General features: G+C 42.2%; 1 protein-coding gene across 1 annotated transcript in view; it reads right to left on the reverse strand.

The window, feature by feature from the left end:
• LOC124616363 (adenylate kinase isoenzyme 5) overlaps positions 1 to 27,349 on the reverse strand; it is a 459,756-nt gene that overhangs the window by 372,460 nt on the left and 59,947 nt on the right. The window contains exon 2 of the mRNA XM_047144672.1: positions 18,707 to 18,883. Coding sequence (XP_047000628.1) covers positions 18,707 to 18,883 — 177 coding nt within the window. The remainder of the gene's footprint in view (positions 1 to 18,706; positions 18,884 to 27,349) is intronic.

Raw genomic sequence — 27,349 nt, forward strand, 5'->3', positions numbered from 1 at the left:
AAATGTTTGAGAGAAATCTGACGGCAAATCTGAGAAGACAGCAAGCGAGATTTATACCAAATAAATCAACAAACAACGGAGCTGATCCTCGTTGGTACACAAAACGGGTTACAACACTGTTGCACAAGCAACAAGCGCTAAACATGCCAAATTTAAACAGACGCAAAATCCCCAAGATTGGCAATCTTTTGCAGAAACTCGAAATTTAGCGCAGACTTCAATGCGAGATGCTTATAACAGTTTCCGCAACGAAACTTTGCCTCGTAACCTGGCAGAAAATCCAAAGAGATTCTGATCGCATGTGAAGTATGTTAGCGGCAAGAAACAAACAATGCGATAGTAATGGAGATACTACCGAAGACAGTGCTGCCAAAGTAGAGTTACTAAACGCATCCTTCCGAAACGCCTTCACAACAGAAGACGAAGTAAATATTCCAGAATTCGAATCGAGAACAGCTGCCAACATGAGTAACGTAGAAGTAAATATCCTCGGATTAGGGAAGCAACTCAAATCACTTAATAAAAGCAAGTCTTCTCGTCCAGACTGTATACCAGTTAGATTACTTTCGGAGTATGCTGATGCATTATTCCATACTTAACAATCATATACAACCGTTCGCTCGACGAAAGATTCGTAACAAAAGACTGGAAAGTTGCACAGGTCACACCAATATTCAAGAAAGGTAGTAGGAGTAATCCACTAAATTACAGGCCCATACGTTAACGTCGATATGCAGCAGGATTTTGGAACATATATTGTGTTCGAACATTATGAATTAGCTCGAAGAAAACTGTCTATTGACAGACAGTCAACATGGATTTAGAAAACATCGTTCCTGTGAAACACAACTAGCTCTTTATTCACGTGAAGTGTTGACAAGGGATTTCAGATTGATTCCGTATTTTTGGATTTACGGAAGGCTTTTGACACTGTACCACACAAGCGGCTTGTAGTGAAATTGCGTGCTTATGGAATATCGTCTCAGTTATGTGACTGGATTTGTGATTTGCTGTCAGAGAGGTCACAGTTCGTAGTAATTGGCGGAAAGTCATCGAGTAAACCAGAAGTGATTTACTTTCTCCTCCGAATGCGAAAATATTTTGTTGACACCAACCTACATAGGGAGAAACGATCACCACGATAAAATAAGGGAAATCAGAGCTCGTACGGAAAGATATAGGTGTTCGTTCTTTCCGCGCGCTATACGAGATTGGAATAATACAGAATTGTGAACCCTCTTCCAGGCATTTAAATGTGATTTGCAGAGTATCCGTGTAGATGTAGATGTAGATAGATGTTGTCTGTATTGGTGTTTCATCGGACATGTTATATGGAACAGAATTTTATTAAATTTTTCCATTGTACCTGGAGTTTCCACAACTACGGAAGCTACGATATAGGATAAAAACAAAACAGGAAATTACCAAAATGGCAGTGGTGTCGTCCTTCCCAACCGTATATTACACAGCAAGAATTTAAGAAGGAAATTAATATTTCACGCACAACATACAAGTGGGAAGTGCAATAAAACAGAAAAAAAAATCCAAGCTCTCCGGTTCTTCTACAGCCGATGTAGGTAATATGTTCCCGCACTGTGGTATTTTAGTAATCTGCCGTTAGACAATAAAAAAGAGAAGAATATGTTTTCGTGTGCTTGTCTTCTATTACAATGAGAGGGCGAAATAACTCCAAACAAGTTATCGAAAGTTTCGCTGCTCATTCGGAGAAAGTTGATGTAGTCATCAGGTTCCAAGTGTAACATTTACTTTAACAGATTTTTAGGTGTCCATTTCTCTCTCATTTTAAATCATTTCCTGGACCATCATCTGGTTTCCTTCTTCTGCTTCTTTGAACACGGTGCCAGAGTAAACGCTAGAAATACTTTATCTGCGTTTGTAGCCATTCACACTGGTGTCGAAATGCAGCATACACGAACGGCATTTGCTAAAAAAGTCAGGCTAAATTGACAAACTAGTTGAATCGTGTATGGGTTTGTGTGACATATCCGTGGTTGCATAAGAGTTAATTTCACAAATAAGCTTGATCGTGAATGGGGATTTTTACACTGTCACCCCGTTATTACTTCGAGTGCTGGCGAATACATTTCAGTGGGTATCTAACAACGATTTTATTGATATATTTAGGCAATATCATAACGTTTCGATCAGCTAATAAGAAAACTTCTAACACTTTGTTTTCTTTTTTCTCGGTAACGTCATCCATATTCACTACCAGAAAAACGGCTTTCTGAACTGACAAGTTTATACGCTATGTAAGAGACGCCTGAAGGCCAATTGGTTAGATCATTCTTCCAAGAGCTACTATGAGGGTGAATTACCACCTCATAAGCACACTATTTAACAGAGTATGATTGTTAAAGAATAGCGAAATGAAAAAGAAATTAATGATCTAACTCCTTTGCTTTGTAAGGCGAAAGACATCGTCGTAAGTGACAACAAGAAGTATTTTATATGTAGAGAAAGAAGCTTAATTTCACGTTATTTGCTTTTGTTTTCTTCCCAAGGCCGGTTCTGAAAACGTACATCGATTTTTTACTCTTAGTCATTTTTTGAGAAGCAAGCAGTAGTCATTAATTTTTAAAGTTTTTGTACTGGGAAGAATACATTCGAATAGGGGTTGTGTGCGATCTTTTGCAATCCTCTTTAAATGTAAATATGTTTCATGAACAGAGCTTTGATTTAAATGATTTTAGAGGCACAAACCTAGGGATATTCCATCCCATTTTGAAATACATTTTATTAATGTTCAGAATCAGGATAAACACATTATTTAACAAACACTAACAATTAATCCTTTTAAAGTCGTTTTATTATTTCGTACAGATTTTTTTCATGATATTTAACGTTGGCACCAGTAACCGCCAGTTTAAGAGTTTGGCAAGTTCGGTTATTCCCAGTTGTATCAAGTAATCAAGAAGAAGTTTCAACAATTGTTTAGAGAAAAGTTTCACTACATGAAACAGATTTATTTTCCCTATATTCATATTTAGGTTGAAGCTCTCGTGTCCATGATCGCTTACAAATACATTGGCTCGTGGATTGGATCCGCCTTTAGCAAATACAAAAGTACGAAAACAGAGAAGTTTTTTTATACAGTATATACACCCTGTTACCACGCATTGCGATTTTTGTGGTTTTCCATGCCTTGCATTGCAGTAGTTATTCTTTCACAGTTTTTCATCTGTAGTCACAGAGAATTCACTGTAGAAAATTAACTGCATCGGAAATTCACAACTGTAAATGTTATGGTTAAACTTTATTTCGTTCTTTATGAAGATGGTGTGTGTGTGTGTGTGTGTGTGTGTGTGTGTGTGTGTGTGTGTGTAGGGGGGGGGGGGAGGCGTGTGTGTTTATGGGTTAGCGTTGTCTGACAGTTATTTGAGGGAGAGAGCTGTGTATTCGTTTATTACCTCTTTTCCTTGAACTGTGGCTTTATTTGGCAGTCTTCAAAGTTATTAGTTTTTGTGGACGAGTTGCTGATGCACTTGAGAATTTTTAAATCTGTGTTGATGTCTGTTAGCGTGGTTTCACAACCACAAGGTGTTCTGCGAATGTAGAGCGACAATTGTTACTTTTTTGTGCTCTTCCTTGTTTCGTGTATCTAATAATGAAATTTCTGGTTATCTGTTCAGTATAAAATGCTCTGCAGTCATGACATGTCACTTAGTGAATACCGTATGTGTTTTGCTTGTCTGTATCGGTATTGGTTGTCCTTAGCTTTCTCTGTATTGAGCTATCTGTTATATAGGATAGTTTTAGTCCTTTTTTATGTTGCCTATCTTGCGGGCTGCGTTGTTGTTGTAAGTCGTCGTGTGTCTAGGGCCTCCCATCGGGTAGACCGTTCGCCTGGTGCAAGTCTTTCGATTTGACGCCACTTCGGCGACTTGCGCGTCTATGGGGATGAAATGGTGATGATTAGGACAACACAACACCCAGTCCCGAGCGGAGAAAATCTCCGACCCAGCCGTGAATGGAATCCGGGCTCTTAGGATTGACATTCTGTCACGCTGACAACTCAGCTACCGGGGTCGGACGTTGTTGTAAGTAAGAGTGTACAATTTGCTTGCCGCTGTGCACGTTTCTTGTTCAAGTGTGCTTGTGTGTGTGTGTGTTGCATGTGTTTATGTTCTGTGCCTTTGTGTTTGTCTGTTGATGATGGTCTGTTTGCCTGATAGGTGTCGTTTTATTTTTTTCGTTCAGTTTGTGTCATATCCCATTTCCACAGCCTCTTGTTTGATTTTCAGTAGCTCATTTTTGTAGTACTCAATAGGTGGAGTTTGATTCAGTTTATGCAGCATGTACTGGAAACCGCTTGTTTGTGAGCTTTCAGTTGGTTGAGTTTTTGTATAGGGTTGCGTTCCTGAATAAGGACAATTGCTGTTGGTGGTTGTGTGTGTATTGTGAAGTCATGGAAGTTTAACTGTTTCATTTTCTTTTTCTACGGTTAATTTTATTTATGGATGAACGGTCTTCATGTCATTGTGGACGTTTTCGAGGCAACTGGGTGTTTCATCCAGAACGTCATATGATGTCATCTACACAGCGATGCCAGCAAACCGCTTAATATTAAAGTAAAGTAAGGTAAACTCGTATGACATGAATGACTGGGAGACCCTGAATGGCACGTCCAACCAACTGAATTACAAAGGTGTTTTCTATTGTTCACACACAAAGGCACCTTTTTTCACAAAAGGTGAGCATTTTGTGTTGTATAAGTGTAACTTAAGTGTAGGTGACTGTAATGAGTGTGAATGTAGTGCGGTGTCATGCATGTGCTGGATGATAATGAGAGAAAGCAGAGGGTGAAAACCCAGTGCTGGCACAAAGAGGTCCACCAAGTTTAATGTGCCCGTCTGATGGTCAGATGCCCATCAACAGTGTCACATGCCCTCACATTATGAGTTACTGTGGAGGGTTTTTAATTTAATGCAGGACATTGGTGCCAAGGTTGGTGATCACGCGCCTGACCCCACCACATCCCCTGCCCTCTCTGCTGTAAAGGTAAAGCGAAAATTGCGAGCACCACGCACCATACCTGGGTGATCTCCCATCCATGTACTGACCATGCCCCGATGGTGTTTAACTTTGAAATCTGGCAGGAACTGGAGTCAGCACTGTCACAAGGCCCTTGGCACACAAACTTGTGTTGTCTGGGTTTGCTATGGTTGCAAATATTTCGTGCTCATTGTGGTTAAGGAACATGTTGACAAGAAATCCACTGGCTAGTAAGCCCATCACACTCAGAAAAACAAAAATGAAATCATAGTAAAATCCGAACACCAACTTGACAATGACAAACACTGTCCATTAAAAAAATTAAATTCACCAAGGAAGGAGAAAATGCTAAAAAGTAAAACTTTCTTGAGCTCACAATACACACACAAAACAACCACCAACATCAATTCTCCATATTCAGGAAAATCACCACCATCAGCATAGCCACACACATAAACTCAAACCACCTGATAACACACAGACGAGCTGGTTTCCAAGGCATGCTGCATAGACAATAAAACTCCACGTAATGAAGACAACTACAAAAATGAACTACGGATAATCGAAAAAATATCCATGGAGAATGGACACAACACATTCATTACACACAAACTGAGTCACAAAAATGAAACAAGAATTAAAGCGACACCTAACAAACAGGTCATCGCCGATAGACAAACACAGACGTGTAGAACATGAACAAACAAACACACACGTGCATACATGAACAAGAAGCATCCACAGCAATAAGCAAGTGGTACACCATCAATAAAACAACAAAGCAACCCACAGGATAGCCAACATACTCAAAAAACAAGGACAAATATTACCTACGGAACAGATAGCTCAATAAAGAGTAAGCTAAGGACATTCAACACCAACGCAGACAAACACAACACATCTGGTATTTACTACCTGACGTATCTTAGCTGCAGCACGTTTTATATTGAGCAGACAAGCCGAGATTTCAATGTTAGGTACACAGAACACAGATGATCCCTAAAAAGTGACAGTTGTCATTCTATAATCGCAGAACACCTTAATCATATGAAACACAGACAGACAGACGTCAACACAGTCTTAAAAATTCTCAAGCGTAGCAACAGCTTCCCCCACAGAAACTAATAACTAAGGAACATTCCAAGATAAAAATGGCCACAGTTCAAGGAAAAAAGTAATAAACGAATACACACCTCGCAGCAATGGAATGCTGTTCTCTTTCCTCAAAGAACTGCCAGATAAATACACAATGTCGGATAGGCCTATCAGAAGATGAAAATCTCCGGCACAGAAGCCGTTCAACTCTTCTATTGTCCGCCATCTTGTTCATGTAGTTTTGTAAACAGCGACAGTGAAACTTTAAAAAATTCTGGTTTTTTACGCTGACAGTTATTGGAAAATAAGAAAAAGGGAAAATATTGTATGCACAAACTAAAAACACGCACAGTTTTCCACACAAGACAAAATAATGTTAAGTATAACATCCCCTTTGAATACGGGCCGTAGGCCGCGTATGTCAGGTGCCAGTCCGACGTGTCCGTCATGCGGGGTTGCCTACCCGTCGTCCACAAGTGTCTCTCTTCCGGCGATTGTGTATTCATACAAGAGGGGCACCACATGTCACGACAGCGTATGTTTATACGCAGTTTGTTGCAGGCTCCACCACGAGCAGCACCTTAGATTTCACGCAGCGCGTGCAACAGAAAAACGGCAGCGCTGCTGTCGATGAACAAAAACCGTCCACACATCATGTGGACGCAAACGTACTTCCACCTAAATGAGATTTTCACTCTGCAGTGGAGTGTGCGCTGATATGAAACTTCCTGGCAGATTAAAACTGTGTGCCGGACCGAGACTCGAACTCGGGACCTTTGCCTTTCGCGGGCAAATGCTCTACCAACTGAGCTGCCCAAGCACGACTCACGCCCCGTCCTCACAGCTTTGCTTCTGCCAGTACTTCGTCTCCTACCTTCCAACATCCCCCAGGCTGTGGCTAAGCCATGTCTCCGCAATATCCTTTCTTTCAGGAGTGCTAGTTCTGCAAGGTTCGCAGGAGAGCTTTTGTAAAGTTTGGAAGGTAGGAGACGAGGTACTGGCCTGTGAGGACGGGGCGTGAGTCGTGCTTGGGTAGCTCAGTTGGTAGAGCACTTGCCCGCGAAAGGCAAAGGTCCCGAGTTCGAGTCTCGGTCAGGCACACAGTTTTAATCTGCCAGGAAGTTTCGTACTTCCACCTGTTAGCCACATAAGACTAGTCACAGCCTCGAGCAGGCAGTTCCATTGCCATTTCAGTTTGGGTTCATTTGCTCTCGTAGTTCAGTGCCACGGGCCAGCTACCCTCGTAGTCCACCAAAGGGAAATCCCAAGGCGAGCCAGGACGCTCCGCTCTGCTTCGAGCTGTTGTCCTGCCTATGCTACTCCACACAGCGCGATCCCTCACAGACGCCGCCCTACAGCCATGCAGAATGACGCTTTCCGCAGACCTGGTACCACGCCAGTAAACTGTGTGTTTGTTATATCAAGTGATCACGAACGTTCTTTAAGTTGTTTTTGGGACAAATGCCATTGCGAATTTGTGCAGTTAATGAAGTGTTTTGTATTACAACTTCAGAATCACCTTTTAACACAGCAATCAGCCCCATATAAGGTCCAGGATGGAAAAACCCCGCCATAAATTTCTGACACAAATAATTTTCTACATTAAGTTCTCTCTGGTTGCAGATGACAAACTGTGAAAGAATAATGTAACGCGAAACACAGAAACCACAGTATAACAAGATACATATAAAAATCTTGTCTGCTTTTTATTTGTGAATAATTTCTTAAAAGCTCAAAGTACAGATAGTGAAGGGCATTTTACTTGTTGTTTGATATAAAGAAAAGCACTGATGGTGCTGTATCTTCAGCGAAACATGTTTGGATAAAAGAAGACAAAATTGAGTTTTCTCAAGTGGGTACCATCCAAAAACAAATTCATTTGCTCTATTTTGCGAACGGTGTTGTAGGGCATGTAATTTATTACATGATTAGACTTCCAAAATTTTAAGTACATCACTCAACTGTTATCAAACCTTCTGAGGCTAAATATAAAAGTAATTAATTTTTTATAAGTAAGTGGTTAATATCCTTCCTATTCATTTATTCATTCATTTTTCACATTATGAGTTGCTTACAAGATATTTTTACAAATCTGGACTACTGTAAACAGTTGCATTCCGAAATGAAATTAGTACTATGTCACTGCTCCAAGTGCAGATCAGTGTGGCAATTACAGAGCTAATTCACAATGTTCATTGCACCAAGAGGTTCTGATATACAACAAACCGACGACTACTTTGTGGAAGTAAGTGTTCCACGCTTTGCTTACAACATAGCACATTTCAGTAACACATGAAGCATTCTTGGCATTGACCAGACAATTACGCTGAATTGTACTTTGGGAAACAAGGTATTTAAAAGGAAATTAGTAATTGGTTTTACAGTTCCATTGCCATATGACAAGTGAAAGCCTAATCAATTTATCTTTTTATTTTTTTTTTGTACGTTATCTAGATTCTATGCCTTGCACCAGAATCAGTGCTATGCAAATGCAATGCTATTGGATATTTTTCTTTCTATCTGTATCTACTACGTCTGCGCCCTTCAGTTTCATTGAAAATATTTCTAGGAACGGAACAGGAGTACAGTGCGAGTAACGGCACCTGTCGCCACACCGCAGTGTGAACTAATGATGAAGGTGACTCAAAATAACAGTGCGTTTCGGAGTGGAAACAAGTTATCTGCGGCAAGTGAGTTAATCGGTGTATGAGCTACGAAGTGTTGTGTTTTGTTTGCAGCTAAGTAATATAACATTTTATTGTGTTTTTAGATACTACTAATATTAAAATATGAAGATACACAACTAATATTATTTTCTGTGCTGTAGGCTGCAACAATATCTAGGCCAAGAAATAACAATGAGAATGCTACACAATGGTACGTTCGGATTGCGTCTGACAAAGAAATTTCAGTCGGTACAGGGAAAAACAGACAGTATAAAAATTAATTTTTATGGGTTTTTTCTTTAACAGTCAAACTTGGACCAGTCAGAATATAAACTGGATGATAATAACATGAAGTAAACCGCATGAAAAAGTCAAACTTCTCGCAATGACAATCACAGAAGCGAGTGAGGGATATTCGGTTCCAAAAAAATACATTAAACGGCAGACAAAAGCTTTACGGGAAATACAGAAAGGTGGGCGTGAAACCAGTTTTAGAAAGCAACAAGTATATTTCCGAGGACATTCAGGAAACAATACTGTACGATAATGTTTGAAGTTTGGCCTTTCAGTAAGACGAGTTCTTCAATCAAGCGAACAAACTTGCAGAGCTACTGAAAACCAAGCATCGGTTGAATAACACAAAAACGAAAGCGGGTAAATTTACTACGATTTTATGTAAAGACGTGAGGACGCACGTCTGAGGGCAGCTGAATTCGCGAATTTGCAGCGAACAACAGGTACCAGCAAGGAACAAGTAAGCAAACCACACTCAAGCTCATAAATTAAGGATAATGCTGATACTTGGTGAAACAACGCTCTGGTGGGCTGTTTGCGGGTTTAAATCAGCTCGGTGTATGACCATGTGGTGCATTTGACCTGCGGTCGTCGCACGGTGGCGCTGGCAGCAGCCAACATACGTAGAGGTGTGTTGGTGCATGTCAGATTACGGTGCAGCGAGTAAGTGTGCGGACGTTTTCAGACGTGCTAATGGTGACTGTGTGTTGAAAATGGCTCAAAGAACCCATATTGATGACGTTATGAGGGGCAGAATGCTAGGGCGACTGGAGGCTGGTCAAACACAGCAGGTCGTAGCACGGGCCCTCCATGTGCCTCAAAGTGTGATCTTAAAATTATGGCACCGATTCCAGCAGACAGGAAACGTGTCTAGGCGCTACAGTACGGGACGTCCACAGCGTACAACACCGCAAGATGACCGGTATCTCACCATCAGTGCCCGTAGACGGCCACGGAGTACCACAGGTAGCCTTGCTCGGGACCCTACCGCAGTCACTGGAACAGTTGTCTCCAGACACACACTCTACAGACGACTGAACAGACATGGTTTATTCGCCCATAGACCTGAAAGGTGCATTCCACTGACCCCTGGTCACAGGAGAGCCCGTAAAGCCTGGTGTCAAGAACACAATACATGGTCATTGGAACAGTGGTCCAGGTTATGAGTCCAGGTACAGTCTGAACAGTGATTCTCGCCTGGTTTTCATGTGGCATGAACCAGGAACCAGATACCAACTCCTTAATGTCCTTGAAAGGGACCTGTATGGAGGTCGTGGTTTGATGGTGTGGGGTCGGATTATGATTGGTGCACGTACACCCCTGCAGGACAGAGTAACTGTAACAGGTCAGGTGTATCGGGACATCATTTTGCACCAGTACCTCCGCCTTTTCAGGGGTGCAGTGAGTCCCACTTTTCTTCTGATGGATGATAATGCACGGTCCCACCAAGCTGCCATCGTGGAGGAGTACCTTGAAACAGAAGATATCAGGCGAATGGAGTAGCCTGCCTATTCCCCAGACCTAAACCACATCGAGCACGTCTGGGATGCTCTCGGTCGACGTATCGCTGCACGTCTTCAAACCCCTAGGACACTTCAGGAGCTCTGACAGGCACTGGTGCAAGAATGGGAGGCTATACCCCAGCAGCTGCTCGACCACCTGATCCAGAGTATGCCAACCCGTGTAAGTAGGCTGTTTAGGTTTTTATGTTGGTAATGCGACGTAGCGCTCTGTATGAAAATCACTGACTGTGCTGTGTGCAGTCTGTGGCTGGTTAGCATTGTTAGAATATTCGCTATTGTAGTGTTGGGCAGTTGGATGGAAACATCGCGTAGCGCTGCGCAGTTGGAGGTGAGCCGCCAGCAATGGTGGATGTGGGGAGAGAAATGACGGAATTTTGAGAGCGGATGATCTGGACGTGTGTCCATCAGAAGGAGTAAATTTATAAGACTGCATGTCATGAACTGATATATATATATATTGTATCTTTTGAACGTTATTAAGGTAAATATATTGTTTGTTCTCTATCAAAATCTTTGATTTGCTGACTATGCCTATCAGTAGCTGTTGTGTCTAGACAAGACAGCCTAGACACAATGAGAGGAAGCCGAAAGACACGCGCTTAAACTCACGCAGGCTGGCGTGAGGTCTGAAACAGGATACGTAATGAATGCTATAAAGAAAAGTACGTAGCTTCTGGAATAATTAACTTTAATCCACATTTGTAGAACATCGCTCTTGATGATACATTAATAGAATCTCAATATCAATTGAATACGGCGCCTTGCTAGGTCGTAGCAGATGTAGCTGCAGGCTATGCTAACTATCGTCTCGGCAAATGAGAGCGCATTTGTCAGTGAACCATGGCTATGAACGTCGGCTGTACAACTGGGGCGAGTGCTAGTAAGTCTCTCTAGACCTGCCGTGTGGTGGCGCTCGGTCTGCTATCACTGACAGTGGCGACACGCGGGTCCGACGTATACTAATGGACCGCGACCGATTTAAAGGCTACCACCTAGCAAGTGTGGTGTCTGGCGGTGACACCACAGTAGCTATTGCCTTCAGTAGTTAGAATCTTTTATTTAGCTGGCAATAGCGGCGCTCGCTGTATTGCAGTAGTTCGATAACAAAGATTTTTGTAAGTGATTCATGAAAGGTATAGGTTATTGTTAGTCCGGGCCATTCTTTTGTAGGGATTATTGAAAGTCATATTGCGTTGCGCTGAAAATATTGTGTGTCAGTGTAGTGTTGATCAGAATAAGTAAAGAGAGTAATGTCTGAGTCAGAGGTGTACAAATTCCCCTTGCAGCCTGCTTGCCCCTAGCTCCTCTGCAACCATTCATGCAGGTCAGCCTGCCGCGACGTAAACACAAGAGTGCGCGTGTACTGAGGCATAGTGGGCAATGCGGGCGATACGGGCTCCCGCAAGCCCGGGCTACCTGGGTTCCCACAGGCCTGCCAAGCTTCACGGGACCCGCTCAGCTTGCTGCGCCTGACAACAGGTTGCGCTGTCAAGCTACCGTGACTAGAGTAGCCAGGTAGTTAGCCCGCAGTTCATTTATCGCAACGGTGGAGGCAGCACAATGAATAGGTCGAACTTTAGTGAGATTGAAAAAAAATTGACAACTGGCGAATACATGCTGGTAACGAAACAGAGCACAAGTGCCGCTTGGGAAACGTTTTCGTGTGTTTATGAGGCCGCTTCAAATAAATCGGTAGGTGTGTCTCAATGCAAACTATGTAAAAAGCTCTTAAGTACTTATTCGGGAACCTCGAGTATGTTACGATATGTGTGCAAATTTGACAAGCAGTTCCCTCACTCCGTAAATATCTTGAAAGAGGACAAAGATTTAGTGGCCGAAAAGTGCGTCGAAATGTGTGCTAAGGACCTGAGACCATTTAGCAGTATAGAGGGAGAAGGATTTCTTAATTTAGGGCAGACACTGATCGACATAGGTAAAAAATATGGCTCAGTTGATATTAAAAATGTTATGCCTTCCCGAGGGACAGTAGCTAGGAAAGTTCAAACCTTAGTTGATAAAGTGCGCAGCAAAATGCTCCCAGATATAGTTAATGCGATTCGTTCTGATATATGTGCCAGTACAATTGATCTATGGACAGACAATTACAAAGGGGCGCGTTACATGTCCGTGACAATGCATTACATAAATTCAGACTGGCGTTTGAATAAATATGTACTGATGTGCTCTGCGTTTCCTGACTGCCCAAAAACTGGCTCGAATATTCGAAACGAGTTGGAAGATGGCTTAGAAACTATGGGTGTTTCTCGTGAAGACATTGCCAAAATTACGTTTGTCACAGACCAGGGCAGTAACGTTGTCAAAGCTCTCGAAGTATATCAGCGTCTTCCATGCATGGCTCATAGTATATACACAGTCTTGAAACATGTTCTGAGCGAACAGTTTTTGAAAGAAAATGTTCCAAATATATTAGCCATTCTTAATACAGTGCGGGCTACGGTTTCGTACTTCAAGAGAAGAGGTCTCTGTGTGAGACTGAACTCATCTTTAAAGCAGTGGGTTTCAACTCGTTGGAATAGTTATTTTGACATGCTTGTATCAGTCCATTCTCAGATTGATTCAGTGAAGGCTGTTTTACATAATGAAGGTGCCTCTGATAAAATGCTGGGTTATGACCACCATATAACTGGCCAGCTTATAGAATTTCTTAGGCCGTTTAAAGAAGCCACAGTTGATCTAGAGAGTGACAAGGATCCAACCCTACATTTAGTTCTACCGTGGTTTTATGCCTTAAAAACTCACTGTACCGTACGGGACAACGATGAAGAGGTTTGTAATTTTATTCCATCTGAATATTATAGAACCACTTGTGAAATATGTATGTTGAGAAAATGTATTTTCAGGACATGAAACCTTTGAAACAAGCCGCTGATGCCTTCCTAGAACAGAAAATGTGCGTTAGTATGTTGCATAAAATTGCAACGTTTATGGTGGCTAACTACCGCACATTAAGAAAGTTAACCGAGGATGAAATAATTGAAGTTTACCAAGCAGCACGACAGATGTGTGCTGAAGGTAAGCTCCTAAGATAATGCATATATTCTTCATCTACATTTACATGGTTACTCTGCAAGACACACGCAAGTGCTTAGTTGAGGGTTCATCGAACCACTTTCAACTTATTTGTCTCCTTTTCTCGAATTTCGCGCGGGATAGAACACCTACAGCTCTCCGTCTGAGCGCTGCTTTTTTGTATTTTATTCTGATGATCATTTCTTCCAATGTGTATGGGACTCAACAATATCTCTTCGAATTCGGAGGTGTGAGTTGGTGATCGAAATTTCATATATAGATCACGCCACGTCATAAAACGCCATTGTTGTAATGATTACCACCCCAACTCTTGTGTAATTTCCGCGACACTCTTTCCCCTGTTTTACGATAATACCAAACCAGCTGCCCTTATTTAGACTCTTTCGACCTCTTCCGTCAATAGTAAGGCTCTCGAACTTCGTAGCAATGCTCCAAAAGAGTGTTTTGTCATTAAAACGCCTACAGTATTTTCTGTGTGTCCATTCCTATTTAAGTAGGTCGTAATTGTAATCAGAGGTATTAAGTAGAATCTACAGCCTTTAGATTTGACTGGTTGATCTTGTAAACGAAGTTTAACGGACTTAGTTTAGTACACACAGGGATAAACTCGCTCTTGTCATTATTTATTGCCAACTGCTAATTTTCACACCAAAAATATATACCTTATTTAAATCGTCCTGCAGTTAGTTTTGATCTTCTGGTGACTTTACAGGACGATAAATGATAGCATCATCTTAAACCTATTATAATTTCAACTATGCGTAGTACGATCTTCACATTATTCTGCAAATATTAATTGGAACCTGTACAGTTTCAGTACAAGTGCCCAATCACAGCAACCAAGAAACAAATCCAGGGCCGTACAAAATGGCGAAATTTGAGGACTGGGCAGAAGAGCCTCCTCTCCTACATGATGAAGTCAGCAGATACTTGCAAGAACACTGTGTGAACGAGGGAGATATTCTACAGTGGTGGAAAAATAACTCCCAACGACTTCCTCGACTTGCGTGTGTGGCAAGAAAAATATTAAATATACCAGCCACTAGTGCGTCTAGTGAGAGAATTTTTAGTTGCGCTGGAAACCTAATTAGCGAAAAACGATCACGTCTTAATGCAGACAGACTTAACGATCTCGTCATAATTAATTCAAACACTAATCAGCAGACACATTGAAAATACAGTAGAACATTAAACGGGAAACTATAAGTTTGAGCGCAAATTTACTAATTAAGAGCGCAGATTTCTTTCTTGTGCTTTCTGGGCGTCAATTTCTGAGATAGAAATTTTGTAATGCATACAGTTCATTTTTATTTTAGACTAAACTTTTTGATTTCAATCCTCCCAAGTGACATTAATTATTGTTTGTAAACCATTTTCTGTTACTTGGGTTTGCAAAAGTAACCAAATATTTTTAGGAGTATCTGGTTTGGCCTAAATAATACTTTCAGGGAAACTGAAGGAAAATTTGTAAAGATTTTATGTTGAAAAGTGTTCTGCAAAATAAAATATTCATTTGTGGAGTAAGGCAATACACATTATGAGTTTAAATTACAATTTATTTTGTTGAGTTCCACACACATTGCAAAATGTAATTTTATTCTTGTATTTCTATATTAAGGGGAATCCCACATGCAGAGTCAAGATGCTGAAGACCTAGACACTACAAATACTCCTAAAATGAAGAGCGTCTTTTCCCATGAATGTATTGTAGTAGGAATATAATGGAAACTCTGAGCCACTCTCCACAGCGTCTATATCTGCGTCATGAGGATTCAGACTCGTCGTTTAGGTCTGTGTTATGAGGGTCTACAGTCGTCGTTTAGATTTGCATCATGCAAGTAAACACTCCTCGTCTTAGTCTGCATCATGATGGTCCGAAATATGGTCCCTCATGATGCAGACATATACTACAAGTGTGGACTCTCATGACGCAATCGTAGGAGCCGCGAAAAATGGCTCAGGGTAGCCATTGTATTCCCAGTACTATAGTTTTTAGATGAACTGGATACGAAACAAGTCCTTCGATTTTGTTAAAATGCATTTTGGCAATTTAGAATGATTTTGCCAACTTCGAATGAATTATAGTATGAAGGCTTTCACGACCGGATGAAATATCTTCTGGTAAACCTTGCGGGATGTAAGGTCGTGGTCCATGAAACTCTTCAGCTCCTAACGTTTCGTCCAGTGCTTCGCTGGACATCTTCAGAGGGGTGTTTCTCCTCCGGTAAGTCTTGCCGACTGACGGGTCGGACGTCTGAGAGCGGCTTATGTGTCGTAGAAAGTGGGCGTGACCAGAGTTACACGTGATATGCAGAGATAACCTTTGTCAGAGATAAAACTTAACTATCGATCGTAACCTTGTCACGGATAAAACTGTCTAGCAATTCTGTAGTGCTACTGTCCAAATATCACTAAGTTTCATGGTCTCTTCTTTCCGATTAAAATTATCCCTGTGTTTATATATTTCAATTGCTTCTCTACAAAGCCGTGGGTAATAGTTCGTCGTCGTAGATAAAATTTTTGTTTCGGAAAACTTCACTTGATGATTTCCTGGCTGAAAAGCGTGTTCTGCTACAGCCGATTTATCTGTTTTTCCTAATCGGCAAAGACTTCTGTGTTCTTTTAACCGTGTATTTACGCTTCTTTTTGTTGTTCCAACATAAACTTTACCACATGTACACGGAATTTCATATACGCCACTGGCTGATAGAGGAGCGCGTTTATCTTTTACAGACCGAAGAACATGACAAATTTTCTTCGTCGGTCTAAAAACAGGTCTAATATCATGTTTACTTAAAATCTTTCCAATCTGATCCGTTACTTTCTTTATAAAAGGGAGAGAGACTGTATTCTTCCATCGTTTTTCGGACTTGTCCTTAAGCTTTTTGTTGTTTGGGTGCAGAATTCTGCTTACTTCTTTCTTTGAGTAGCCATTTTTCTCAAAAGCGTGCTTCAGATGTTTTAATTCGTCGTCTAGATACTCCGGCGTGCAAATCCGTCTGGCTCTGTCAACGAGACTTGTAATCACACCTCTTTTTTGTTTTGGATGGTGGTTAGAGTTTTTATGTAAGTATCTGTCTGTGTGCGTTATTTTTCTAAAAATCTGTTGTTTCAAGCTTCCATCCGTCTGTCTCATAACTAAAACATCCAAAAACGGTATTTTGTTATCATTTTCTCTCTCCATGGTAAACTGGATTCTTGGATTTATATTATTAAGGTAATCAAAAAATTCGCCTAAGGCTTCTCTACCATGTGGCCAGACCACAATAAAATGACTGTGAATGTGTCAGACAGCTCTCAAATTTCAAAAAGATCATAGACATTACGTTTAAAAGAAATATATATATATATATATACTCATAGACAAATACATATATATACATATACACATACACATCCATATATATATATATACTCATAGACAAATACATATATATATATACATATACACATACACATACACATATATATATATATATATACATATACATGCACATGTAAATATTCATAAACCTTCTCCATGGAAACATGCGTACATAGTGAACGTTCATGGTAACCCGCAAATGATGTCAAAATCTTTTGTAAGGTACTCTCTTCAATGTACTGTCCGAAATATTATGTAGACAGTGATGTTCCTCTTGATGGTCAAGTGTGCAAAATTTCTTCAAGATCGGAATAAAATTGTAGGTTGGTGTAGAAGTGTGTAAGTAAAGTATCCTCCGCCATGCACCATTCAGAATTTTAAGCAGACAGCGCCCTTCATCCTGCTTTGAATATCAAGTGTGCCAAATTTCATCAAGATCGGAATAAATACGTACAATTTGTCGAATTCCGTTATGTAAAGGAACCTCTGCCATGCACCATATGAAATTTTATGTAGACTGTGACCTTCCTCTTGGTTTCAAGGTATAGTGTGCAAAATTTCATCAAGATTGTATGCAATAAAAACACACGGACACAATGAAAACGCACTTTCAGTTTTTGTCAAATTTTCCAATTTTTCGGTCGATTTTCGAAAAATTTTATTTCATAAAAACCTTGTCCTGAGAATTACGAACACAGCAAAAAAAATTTAGCCGAACTGGCCCAGGCGTTCTCGAGTTTTACGCTTATCAACACATTTGGCAATTAATTTTTATTTATATAGATAAGAAGCCCGAAATATACGCGTAAAGGAAGAATATACAAATAAAACCAATATTTTTTACCTGAAATTAATGCATATATATAATGTTGGGGTTTGTCTTTTGGTGCTCAGGTAAAATAAAAACTTTTGATTAACGTTCATAATACAATGACGCGCGCAGACCCAACGGCTGCGTAGCGCAGCTCAGCAGTAATATGAGCAGGCAAGCAAGTTTCCCGCAGCCTGCCCGGGTTGGGTTCTGCTTGGCTTGGCTGGGAGTGAAGCAGCCTGCCCGTTCTGTTGACAACGAGCGGCGGCCTGCCCGCCTGGCCACCGGGCAAGCATGGGCGGGTTAAAAGCGGGACATGTACACCTCTAGTCTGAGTACGTTCAGTTTTGCTCAGCTGTTTGAAAATCAAATAAGGTAAGGGGTTTTCCAGCAAAGTAATTCCTTAATTTTTCTAAGGGGACATTTCACCCGTTGTGCGGCCTGTGTACGTGTGCATGGTGATCATAGCCCATATTGATGTCGGGGTACATGTGCCGGAAGTAGTGGGGTTTTGTAGCACATGTGTTTCGGGACGGTTTTCTCAACTTATCAGCAATACCGTGGACTTACAGATCTGTGTCGTGTGTGTTCCCTATGTGCCTATGCCGTTAGCGCCAGTTTTGTGTAGTGCCACGTTGTGTGGCACCACATTCTGCAATTATCCTTAATTTATGAGCATGAGTGTACATACCAGCCGACGGTGTGAACGGCTGTAAGTTGCACTGACATCCAACAATGGTGTTTCACATTATTTGTCAGGCCATGTATTGGAATTTGGAAAAAGCTTACGCGTCCGATAATGGCTCGACCTTCCCCGAGTACAGTTATTGCGGTGGTAGAGGATAATTGTAAAAGAGGGAGAAGTAGATGAGAGAGGCGGACTCACCGAGGACGAAGATGACGGGCACCTTGGGCACCTCGAACTTGACGTGCGCGCCGTTGTGCAGCGGCGAGGCACGACCCTCGGGCTCCGGGGTGCGCGGCGGCCCGTCGTACGTCCAGGCCTCGCGGGGGCCGCGCCCGCTCTCCTCCGCCTGCCGCGCCGCCGAGCTCCGCTGCTGCTCTGCAACACGCCCGGGGCGCCGACGCTGTAGCCGCGCTCTGCGACTGCCGCTTGTAATATTTCTGGCTTATTAAGCCATCACATTAGGCTCCAGGAAGCTACTCCCAGGGCAGCGGAGATGCAAGAAGCATAGAGATGACGCAATGTGGGTTGAGGTACCGGTGACAGATGTTAGATTCGGTACCATTCCCGTGAGAAAGACCGCCTGCATCATGCTGCTGCTCTGTGATTGGCTGCTGTGTTAGGCGGTACGACGCCAAAACGTTAAACTTTAGTTGCTATTATTAATGAAACCTGTCATCCAAATTACTTCATTTTTTTAAATAAACATCTCTCAACAGCCAGCTATCAAACAGTCATATCAAAATCAAAGTATTACTGAAACAAAAGACTGACGATATTACTGCCGATGCACTTCGGTGGCGTTCCGATCACGCCTTGCTGGCTTGGCGCGCGAGGTGTCTCGGGCAGTCCGGCTCTCCAGTTCTGACCGTTCCAGTAGAGAGACATATTGTCTGTTATAGCAGTATTTGTTTCATGCAATATTATTTACCACAGTTCCGTCCGTCGCTAAGTACAGACATGTTGTCTGTAATAGTAGTATTTGATTCACGTAATTTTATTCTCCAGTTCTCACGGTTCCAGTAGACAGACATTGTCTGTGGCAGGATGTATTTCATGTTATTTTAGCCAGATATAATGACTGTGGAAAGATATGTTCAATACGTTGTGATCAAGAATAGTTTCTCGTGTCTATATCAATGAAAACGCGAGTGGCTTCCCAAATGAGTTATAGTTTATTCGTAGCAGCAGTTCCTCGCGAAGTTAATTTCAGCCTCAACAAAAAGAATCCACGACCTGCGTGCTGTTTTCTGCGCTGGGGACATCATCATCATGAAGACAGCAGGTTAGTGAAGTGTACAAGAACTTATGTGTTCCACACAGGGCAGTGGAAACAACTAGGCACCTCACGTGTACTGCACGCAGAGTACAAATGTGCTCAGTGACACGTCATCTGCAGTAATGCAGAGGAGGTTAACAAGGATGAAAGTATTAACACTATCTCACTTTTATTCCGTTTCTCTTGCCGTAGGCTGCGGCTCCACTCACCGCGGAGGAAACAAAACAAATTCCGACTTAAAGCTAGGTCACACTGGACGTCACAGCGGCATGTCGAAACAACCCACAGTTTATTTCAAATGGTGCTTTTCAGACCGACCGTAGACGGAACAAAACGGCAACGTGTGTCAGCTTCAAGGATTCTCTGAACGGAAATTTAGCGTTGCGGGCACGGTAACGTCGTTCAAAAATGTTCATGTACACTACTGGCCATTAAAATTGCTACAACAAGGAGAAATGCAGATGATAAACGGGTATTCATTGGGCAAATATATTAGACTATAATTGACATGTGATTACATTTTCACGCAATTTGCGTGCATAGATCCTGAGAAATCAGTACCCACAACAACCACATCTGCCCGTAATAACGGCCTTGATACGCCTGGGCATTGAGTCAAACAGAGCTTGGATGGCGTGTACAGGCACAGCTGCCCATGCATCTTCAACACGATACCACAGTTCATCAAGAGTAGTGACTGGCGTTTGTGACGAGCCAGTTACTCGGCCACCATTGATTAGACGTTTTCAATTGCTGAGAGATCTGGAGAATGTGCTGACCAGGGCAGCAGTCGAACATTTTCTGTATTCAGAAAGGCCCGTACAGGACCTGCAACATGCGCTCGTGCATTATCCTGCTGAAATGTAGGGTTTCGCAGGGATCGAATGAAGCATAGAGCCACGGGTCGTAACACATCTGAAATGTAACGTCCACTGTTCAAAGTGCCGTCAGTGCGAACAAGAGATGACCGAGACGTGTAACCAATGGCACCCCATACCATCACACCGGGTGATACGCCAGTATGGCGATGACGAATAAACGCTTCGAACGTGTGTTCACCGCGATGTCGCCAAACACGGATGCGACCATAATGATGCTGTAAACAGAACCTGGATTCATCTGAAAAAATGACGTTTTGCCATTCGTGCGCCCAGGTTCGTCGTTGAGTACACCATCGCAGGCGCTCCTGTGTGTGATGCAGCGTCAAGGGTAACCGCAGCCACGGTCTCCGAGCTGATAATCCATGCTGCTACAAACGTCGTCGAACTGTTCGTGCAGATGGTTGTTGTCTTGCAAACGTCCCCATCTGTTGACTCAGGGATCGAGACGTCGCTGCACGATCCGTTACAGCCAAGCGGATAAGACGAATGTCATCTCGACTGATAGTGATACGAGGCCGTTGGGATCCAGCACGGCGTTCCGTATTGCCCTCCTGAACCCACCGATTCCATATTCTGCTAACAGTCATTGGATATCGACCAACGCGTGCAGCAATGTCGCGATACGATAAACCGCAATCGCGATAGGCTACGATCTGACCTTTATCGAAGTCGGAAACGTGATGGTACGCATTTATCCTCCTTACACGAGACATCACAACAACGTTTCACCAGGCAACGCCGGTCAACTACTGTTTGTGTATGAGAAATCGGTTGGAAACTTTCCTCATGTCAGCACGTTGTAGATGTCGCTACCGGCGCCAACCTTGTGTGAATGCTCTGAAAAGCTAATCATTTGCATATCACAGAATCTTCTTCCTGTCGGTTAAATCTCGCGTCTGTAGCACGTAATCTTCGTGGTGTAGCAATTTTAGTGGCCAGCAGTGTATGTGTGAATTCCTAAGGGACCCAACTGCTGAGGTTATCGGTCCCTAGACTTACACAGTCCTTAAACTAACTAACACACACCCAAGTCCGAGGGACGACTCAAACCTCCGGCGGGAGAGGCAGCGCAATCCATGACATGGCGCCTCAAACCGCGCGGCCACTCCGCGCGGCGGTAACGTCGCCTACAACTATCTGTAGTTAGCCTGCTCCCACTGCGCTTACCCATGTCAAAAGGCCCTTCTACTAGGGATGGGAAAAACCGACCGGTTAAAAACCGAAAACGATGTTTTAGTTTTAAATTCCAAGATGCAACTCCAGGCGGGTGTAAAATGAATGTGGGCAACGGAAAAATAATAAACGCTAAAATGAAGATTTGGCCCTGTCTGACTACCCCTGAAGCAGATCTTAGGTTCTCTTAATTCTATAAATTACAATTTAAACATAAATTAATGATAAACGTTGTTCCTGCTTATATATTAATTGTAGAAAAAAAACCTTTATATTACAAAGTTTACATTTCCCAAGTAAAATTATTAATCAATTTCCCAACTCTGCCCCTTATTATGACTGCGCGATTTAATATTAATAACGCGAAATGACTGACATCATCCACGTACCAAACTCTAGAAGACACTATTTGAATGATGATCTACCGTGGCCTGGAACCTCAGTGGAAATAAACTCACGTGATTACAGATGTTTAGCTTTTATAGCCCTAACAAGCCGAGGCAATTTGAGATATCACCGTATGTACTGCATTCGGTGCGTCGAAGTGATGGTTCTCGTACTCTTTCAAACACTAGAGCCGCGCGGGATTAGCCGAGCAGTCTAGGCGCTGCAGTCATGGACTGTGCGGCTGGTCCCGGCGGAGGTTCGAGTCCTCCCTCGGGCGTGGGTGGGTGTGTTTGTCCTTACGATAATTTAGGTTAAGTAGTGTGTAAGCTTAGGGACTGATGACCTTAGCAGTAAAATCCCATAAGATTTCACACACATTTGAACATTTGAACACTAGAACTGCAGAAGACTGACTAATATACTCTGATACTGTCTTCTCCTGTCTATGTTCAACAGACGAGAAACGCTAACTCCCAGCCACAAGGACGGAGTTCAGATAACGTCTCAACGTAAGTATAGGCAGAGGAAGGGCTCTCAATTACTGAGCACTGCGTACTCAACGACGACTTCCAACCCAGAGGTGAAATCCAGAATCGTATAGGTTCGCAACAGTACACTGCCTAACCGTTCTAACTATAAACTCTCCTGAGAGCAAAGACAGCAAGTCCGTCTGTACCAACAAAGCTGATATCGAGCGACTGCCACACATTGACGCCCACAACGGAAGATCTCGTCTCCCCAACGCTGGTGGCCGTGCGGTTCTAGGTGCTTCAGTCTGGAACCACACGACCGCTACGGTCGCAGGTTCGAATCCTGCCTCAGGCATGGATGTGTGTGATGTCCTTAGGTTAGTTAGGTTTAAGTAGTTCTCAGTTCTAGGGGATTTATGACCTCAGATGTTAAGTCCCATAGTGCTCAGAGCCATTCTTTGCTCCACCGCTGGCCTCCCAGCAAGGCTCAGCTCGCCAACATCGTAATTCCGAAAACGAATCACCTTCCCGAAACCAAGGTATATTTTACTTCTCTACAGATTCTTCCGAACGCCGACCAACCATATTTTAGTCTTTTGTCGTCCAGCGCAGAAACTTAGCGAGGAAAAACCTATACTCGTACAATGGTACGCTTCTGAGTAAAAATCCTTGGAAATAAGCCTGCGTGATTTCCGAGGTGCCGCTTCTTCATTCCTCTCGCCTGCGTCCAAGATTTCCGTAGTTTCCGAAGTATAATCCTTCCAGTTCGGCTATAAAAACCGGCCGGTCGCAACTCTATTGTGCTCCACCACAGAGGTGCTACGACGTCCATCTTCGGACTTCCTGTGTTTGAGCAGGACCAACACACCTGTGTGGGCATTCCACCCAGGGCTTGAGTTCCCTTTGCCGTTTCATTTCCACTGTTGTTCCAACCTCTACTAGTATGATAATAAAGGCACTCCGTCACCTTTCATGCAATAAGCGTTAACAATTATTTACAAGGCGTACATGACAATGTCAGTCTCCTTTAAATATTCATATATACGATGTACTACCTATCAAATAATATCTAATGTCATTGTAGATCACGGCAAAGTATGTGGATGAGTGCTTATAAGGTGCCAAATTATAGCCACCTTACAAAATAAATGGTATTTTTCGGTATGTGGTTGGGTATCGGTTACAACAGATCTTTTTTCTTCATTTTTGACTAATAACTCGGTAAATAACCGTCATATCAACATGCCACAGCAGCAGTCCTAAAATTTTTATTGTTTAAATAAAACTATTTTTTAAAAACGAGTACTGTTTACTCGTAACATTTCCATAGCTTTGAAATATTGGGTTATTATAGAAATTGGGAAAAACGATCAGCATTATTTTCATAACAACGCCTACAGCTAAATACGAGCAACAAACAAATGACGTAAGAATGGGTACAGCAATGCAGAGGCAGTAATGTAACTTTTGCCTTGCGGCGTGGCCTATTAGGCGGTATGCTTATACGTCAAGTACACAAAACGTACTCCGATCTGGTCTCGAGAAAGCTATCATTCCTAGTTTGGAAGTATTTTATGAAGTGCGGTAAGAATGAAGTACAACGCTCCATTTGCTTTAAAAGATTAAAAACTGGAGGAGGCTCAACAAATTTTGACATCATGTAAGGAGAAAAAGTTCGCAATATTCCTTGGAGAAGAAGTTACATTTGATTGATACATCTATAATTTGATTGAAGCGCTGCAAAATTGGGGTTACAGCTCAGCCCTTGGATCAAATGGTTCAAATGGTTCTGAGCACTGTGGGATTCAACTTCTGAGGTCATTAGTCCCCTAGAACGTAAAACTAGTTAAACCTAAATAACCTAAGGACATCACACACATCCACGCCCGAGGCAGGATTCGAACCTGCGACCGTAGCGGTCTCGCGGTTCCAGACTGCAGTGCCTTGGACCGCACGGCCACTTCGACCGGCAGCTCAGCCCTTCATTTTGCGGTTGCTTCAGCGTGAAAAACTGATGTCATGGCAAAGTGACAATGCAGGGAAGTTACAAAATTGTAACCTTCCGCTCCCGTCATCGCCGCGCAATCTTTGCTGGCAATGAAAAAAACGATTTCGGGCACAACCTCATAACGATCAAAACCTCCTACTCTTCACCATCATTAGAATTTTCAACCTTTATTCAAAGTCTACGTTTATTACAGGAAGTAACAGCAACAAAAAACCGAAGATATTTCAGGAGCTGGTTATTTTGAACGGTTTTAACAGTCAGGTTAAACTGAAGATGGAAAGAACTGGTATAACCGAAAACCTGTTATTTCAGCGATAGCTACCATCTCCTACACGGTCAAACAATTTGCCAAACTTTACTGTGCTTGCCAAAACTTGACAGTGTATGGTACAGTCTGACGCTTTTATCAGACTTAGAGCGTATTTGAGAGAAATTGTGACTGACGGAAAATTTGACAAGATTGCGGACGTCGCTTGTTTTGATGTTTCGCCGCATGTGTTTAGTGCAAAAGAGTTTTTTTCACAATTTATCTCACTGTAGCACCAGCAAATATCAAACTGATAGAGGCGTCGCATCGTTACCAGCCGTATGTCATCCAGGAAGAAATTAAGAAGAAAATCAATATTGTATACACAATACACAAGCGGGAGTGCAATAAAATAAAAAGTATCGGAGTTGTCCAGTGCTTCTGCATTCGATATTGACTATATGTTCCCACGTTGTGCTATTTAATGAACTGCCATTAAGGGACTAAGCAGAAGGGAGTAAATTTTAGCGTACTTGTAACTTCTTATTTAGTATGAGGACGAAGTAACTCCAAACAAGTTGAAGTTCCTTTACCCATTCGAAGTAGCATAACGTAATCATCAGGTTCCACGTGTAATATTTACTTTAACAGTTTTTCATGTGTATATTTCGCTCTCAATTTAAACCATTCCCTGAACCTTCATCATCTTTAAACACAGTGGCAGAGCCAGTGTTAGAAATGCTTTACCTGCATTTGAAGCCATTCCCACTAGTGTCAAAATACTGCGTGCATACTGCCTTATAAGTAAGGTTAAGCTGAGATACTCGTTGGGTCGTGGACACATTTGTTCAACAAATCCGTGGATCGACAAGAGCAAATTTGACAAATAAGTTTTCTCTCTATGGAGGCATATGAAGTGGAACTTTTTGTTGTGTCTTCTAAATCATTATTTTATTGCTTCATTTGTTTATGTGACACTACACGAAGTTTGATTTAGAACTATATTTTGTTCTGCTGTAGCAATGATTTATTAACTGAAATTGAATTGAGCCTACAATTTAAGTTTTACAATTCAGAAAAAACGAACTCTTCACTGTGTAGAACTGTGAAGGTAACTGAGTCTTGGAAAGTTTTTTTAATTGTAAATTGTTTCAAATGTCAATCAATCACCGTGATTGACGAAGAAAAAGTCTTTTTTTCTTCAGTTGTAAAGAACGTAGGACTCAAGAGATAAAGCAAAAAAGTGAAAGTGTACTTCCTTCAAGGTCCATTGATCCATTGATAGTGACCGGGCCAAATATCTCACGAAATATGCGTCAAACGAAAAAACTACAAAGAACGAAACTCGTCTAGCTTGAAGGCGGAAACCAGATGGCGCTATGGTTGGCCCGCTAGATGGCGCTGCCGTAGGTCAAACGGAAATCAATTGCGGTTTTTTTTTAATAGGAAACCCCATTTTTATTACATATTCGTGTAGTACATAAAGAAATATGAATGTTTTACTTGGACCACTTTTTTCGTTTCGTGATTGATGGCGCTGTAATAGTCACAAACGTATAAGTACGTGGTATCACGTAACATTCCGCCAGTTCGGACGGTATTTGCTTCGTGATACATTACCCGTGTTAAAATGGACCTTTTACCAATGGCGGAAAAGGTCGATATCGTGTTGGTGTATGGCTATTGTTATCAAAATGCCCAACGGGCGTATGATATGTACGCTGCTCGGTATCCTGGACGACATCATCCAAGTGTCCGCACCGTTCGCCGGATAGTTACGTTATTTAAGGAAACAGAAAGTATTCAGCCACATGTGAAACGTCAACCACGACCTGCAACAAATGATGACGCCCAAGTAGGTGTTTTAGCTGCTGTCGCGGCTAATTCGCGCGTCAGTGGCAGACAAATTGCGCGAGAATCGGGAATCTCAAAAACGTCGGTGTTGAGAATGCTACATCAACATCGATTGCACTCGTACCATATTTCTATGCACCAGAAATTGCATGGAGACGACTTTGAACGTCGTGTACAGTTCTGTCACTGGGCACAAGAGAAATTACGGTACGATGACAAATTTTTTGCACGTGTTCTATTTAGCGACGAAGCGTCATTGACCAACAGTGGTAACATAAACCGGCATAATATGCACTATTGGGCAACAGAAAATCCACGATGGCTGCGACAAGTGGAACATCAGCGACCTTGGCGGGTTAATGTATGTTGCGGCATTATGGGAGGAAGGATAATTGGCCCCCACTTTATCGATGACAACCTAAATGGTGCAATGTATGCTGATTTCCTACGTAATGTTCTACCGATGTTACTACAAGATGTTTCACTGCGTGACAGAATGGCGATGTACTTCCAACATGATGGATGTCCAGCACATAGCTCGCGTG

Source organism: Schistocerca americana, chromosome 5 (assembly GCF_021461395.2).
Source record: "Schistocerca americana isolate TAMUIC-IGC-003095 chromosome 5, iqSchAmer2.1, whole genome shotgun sequence".
Taxonomy (NCBI): Eukaryota; Metazoa; Arthropoda; class Insecta; order Orthoptera; family Acrididae; genus Schistocerca; species Schistocerca americana.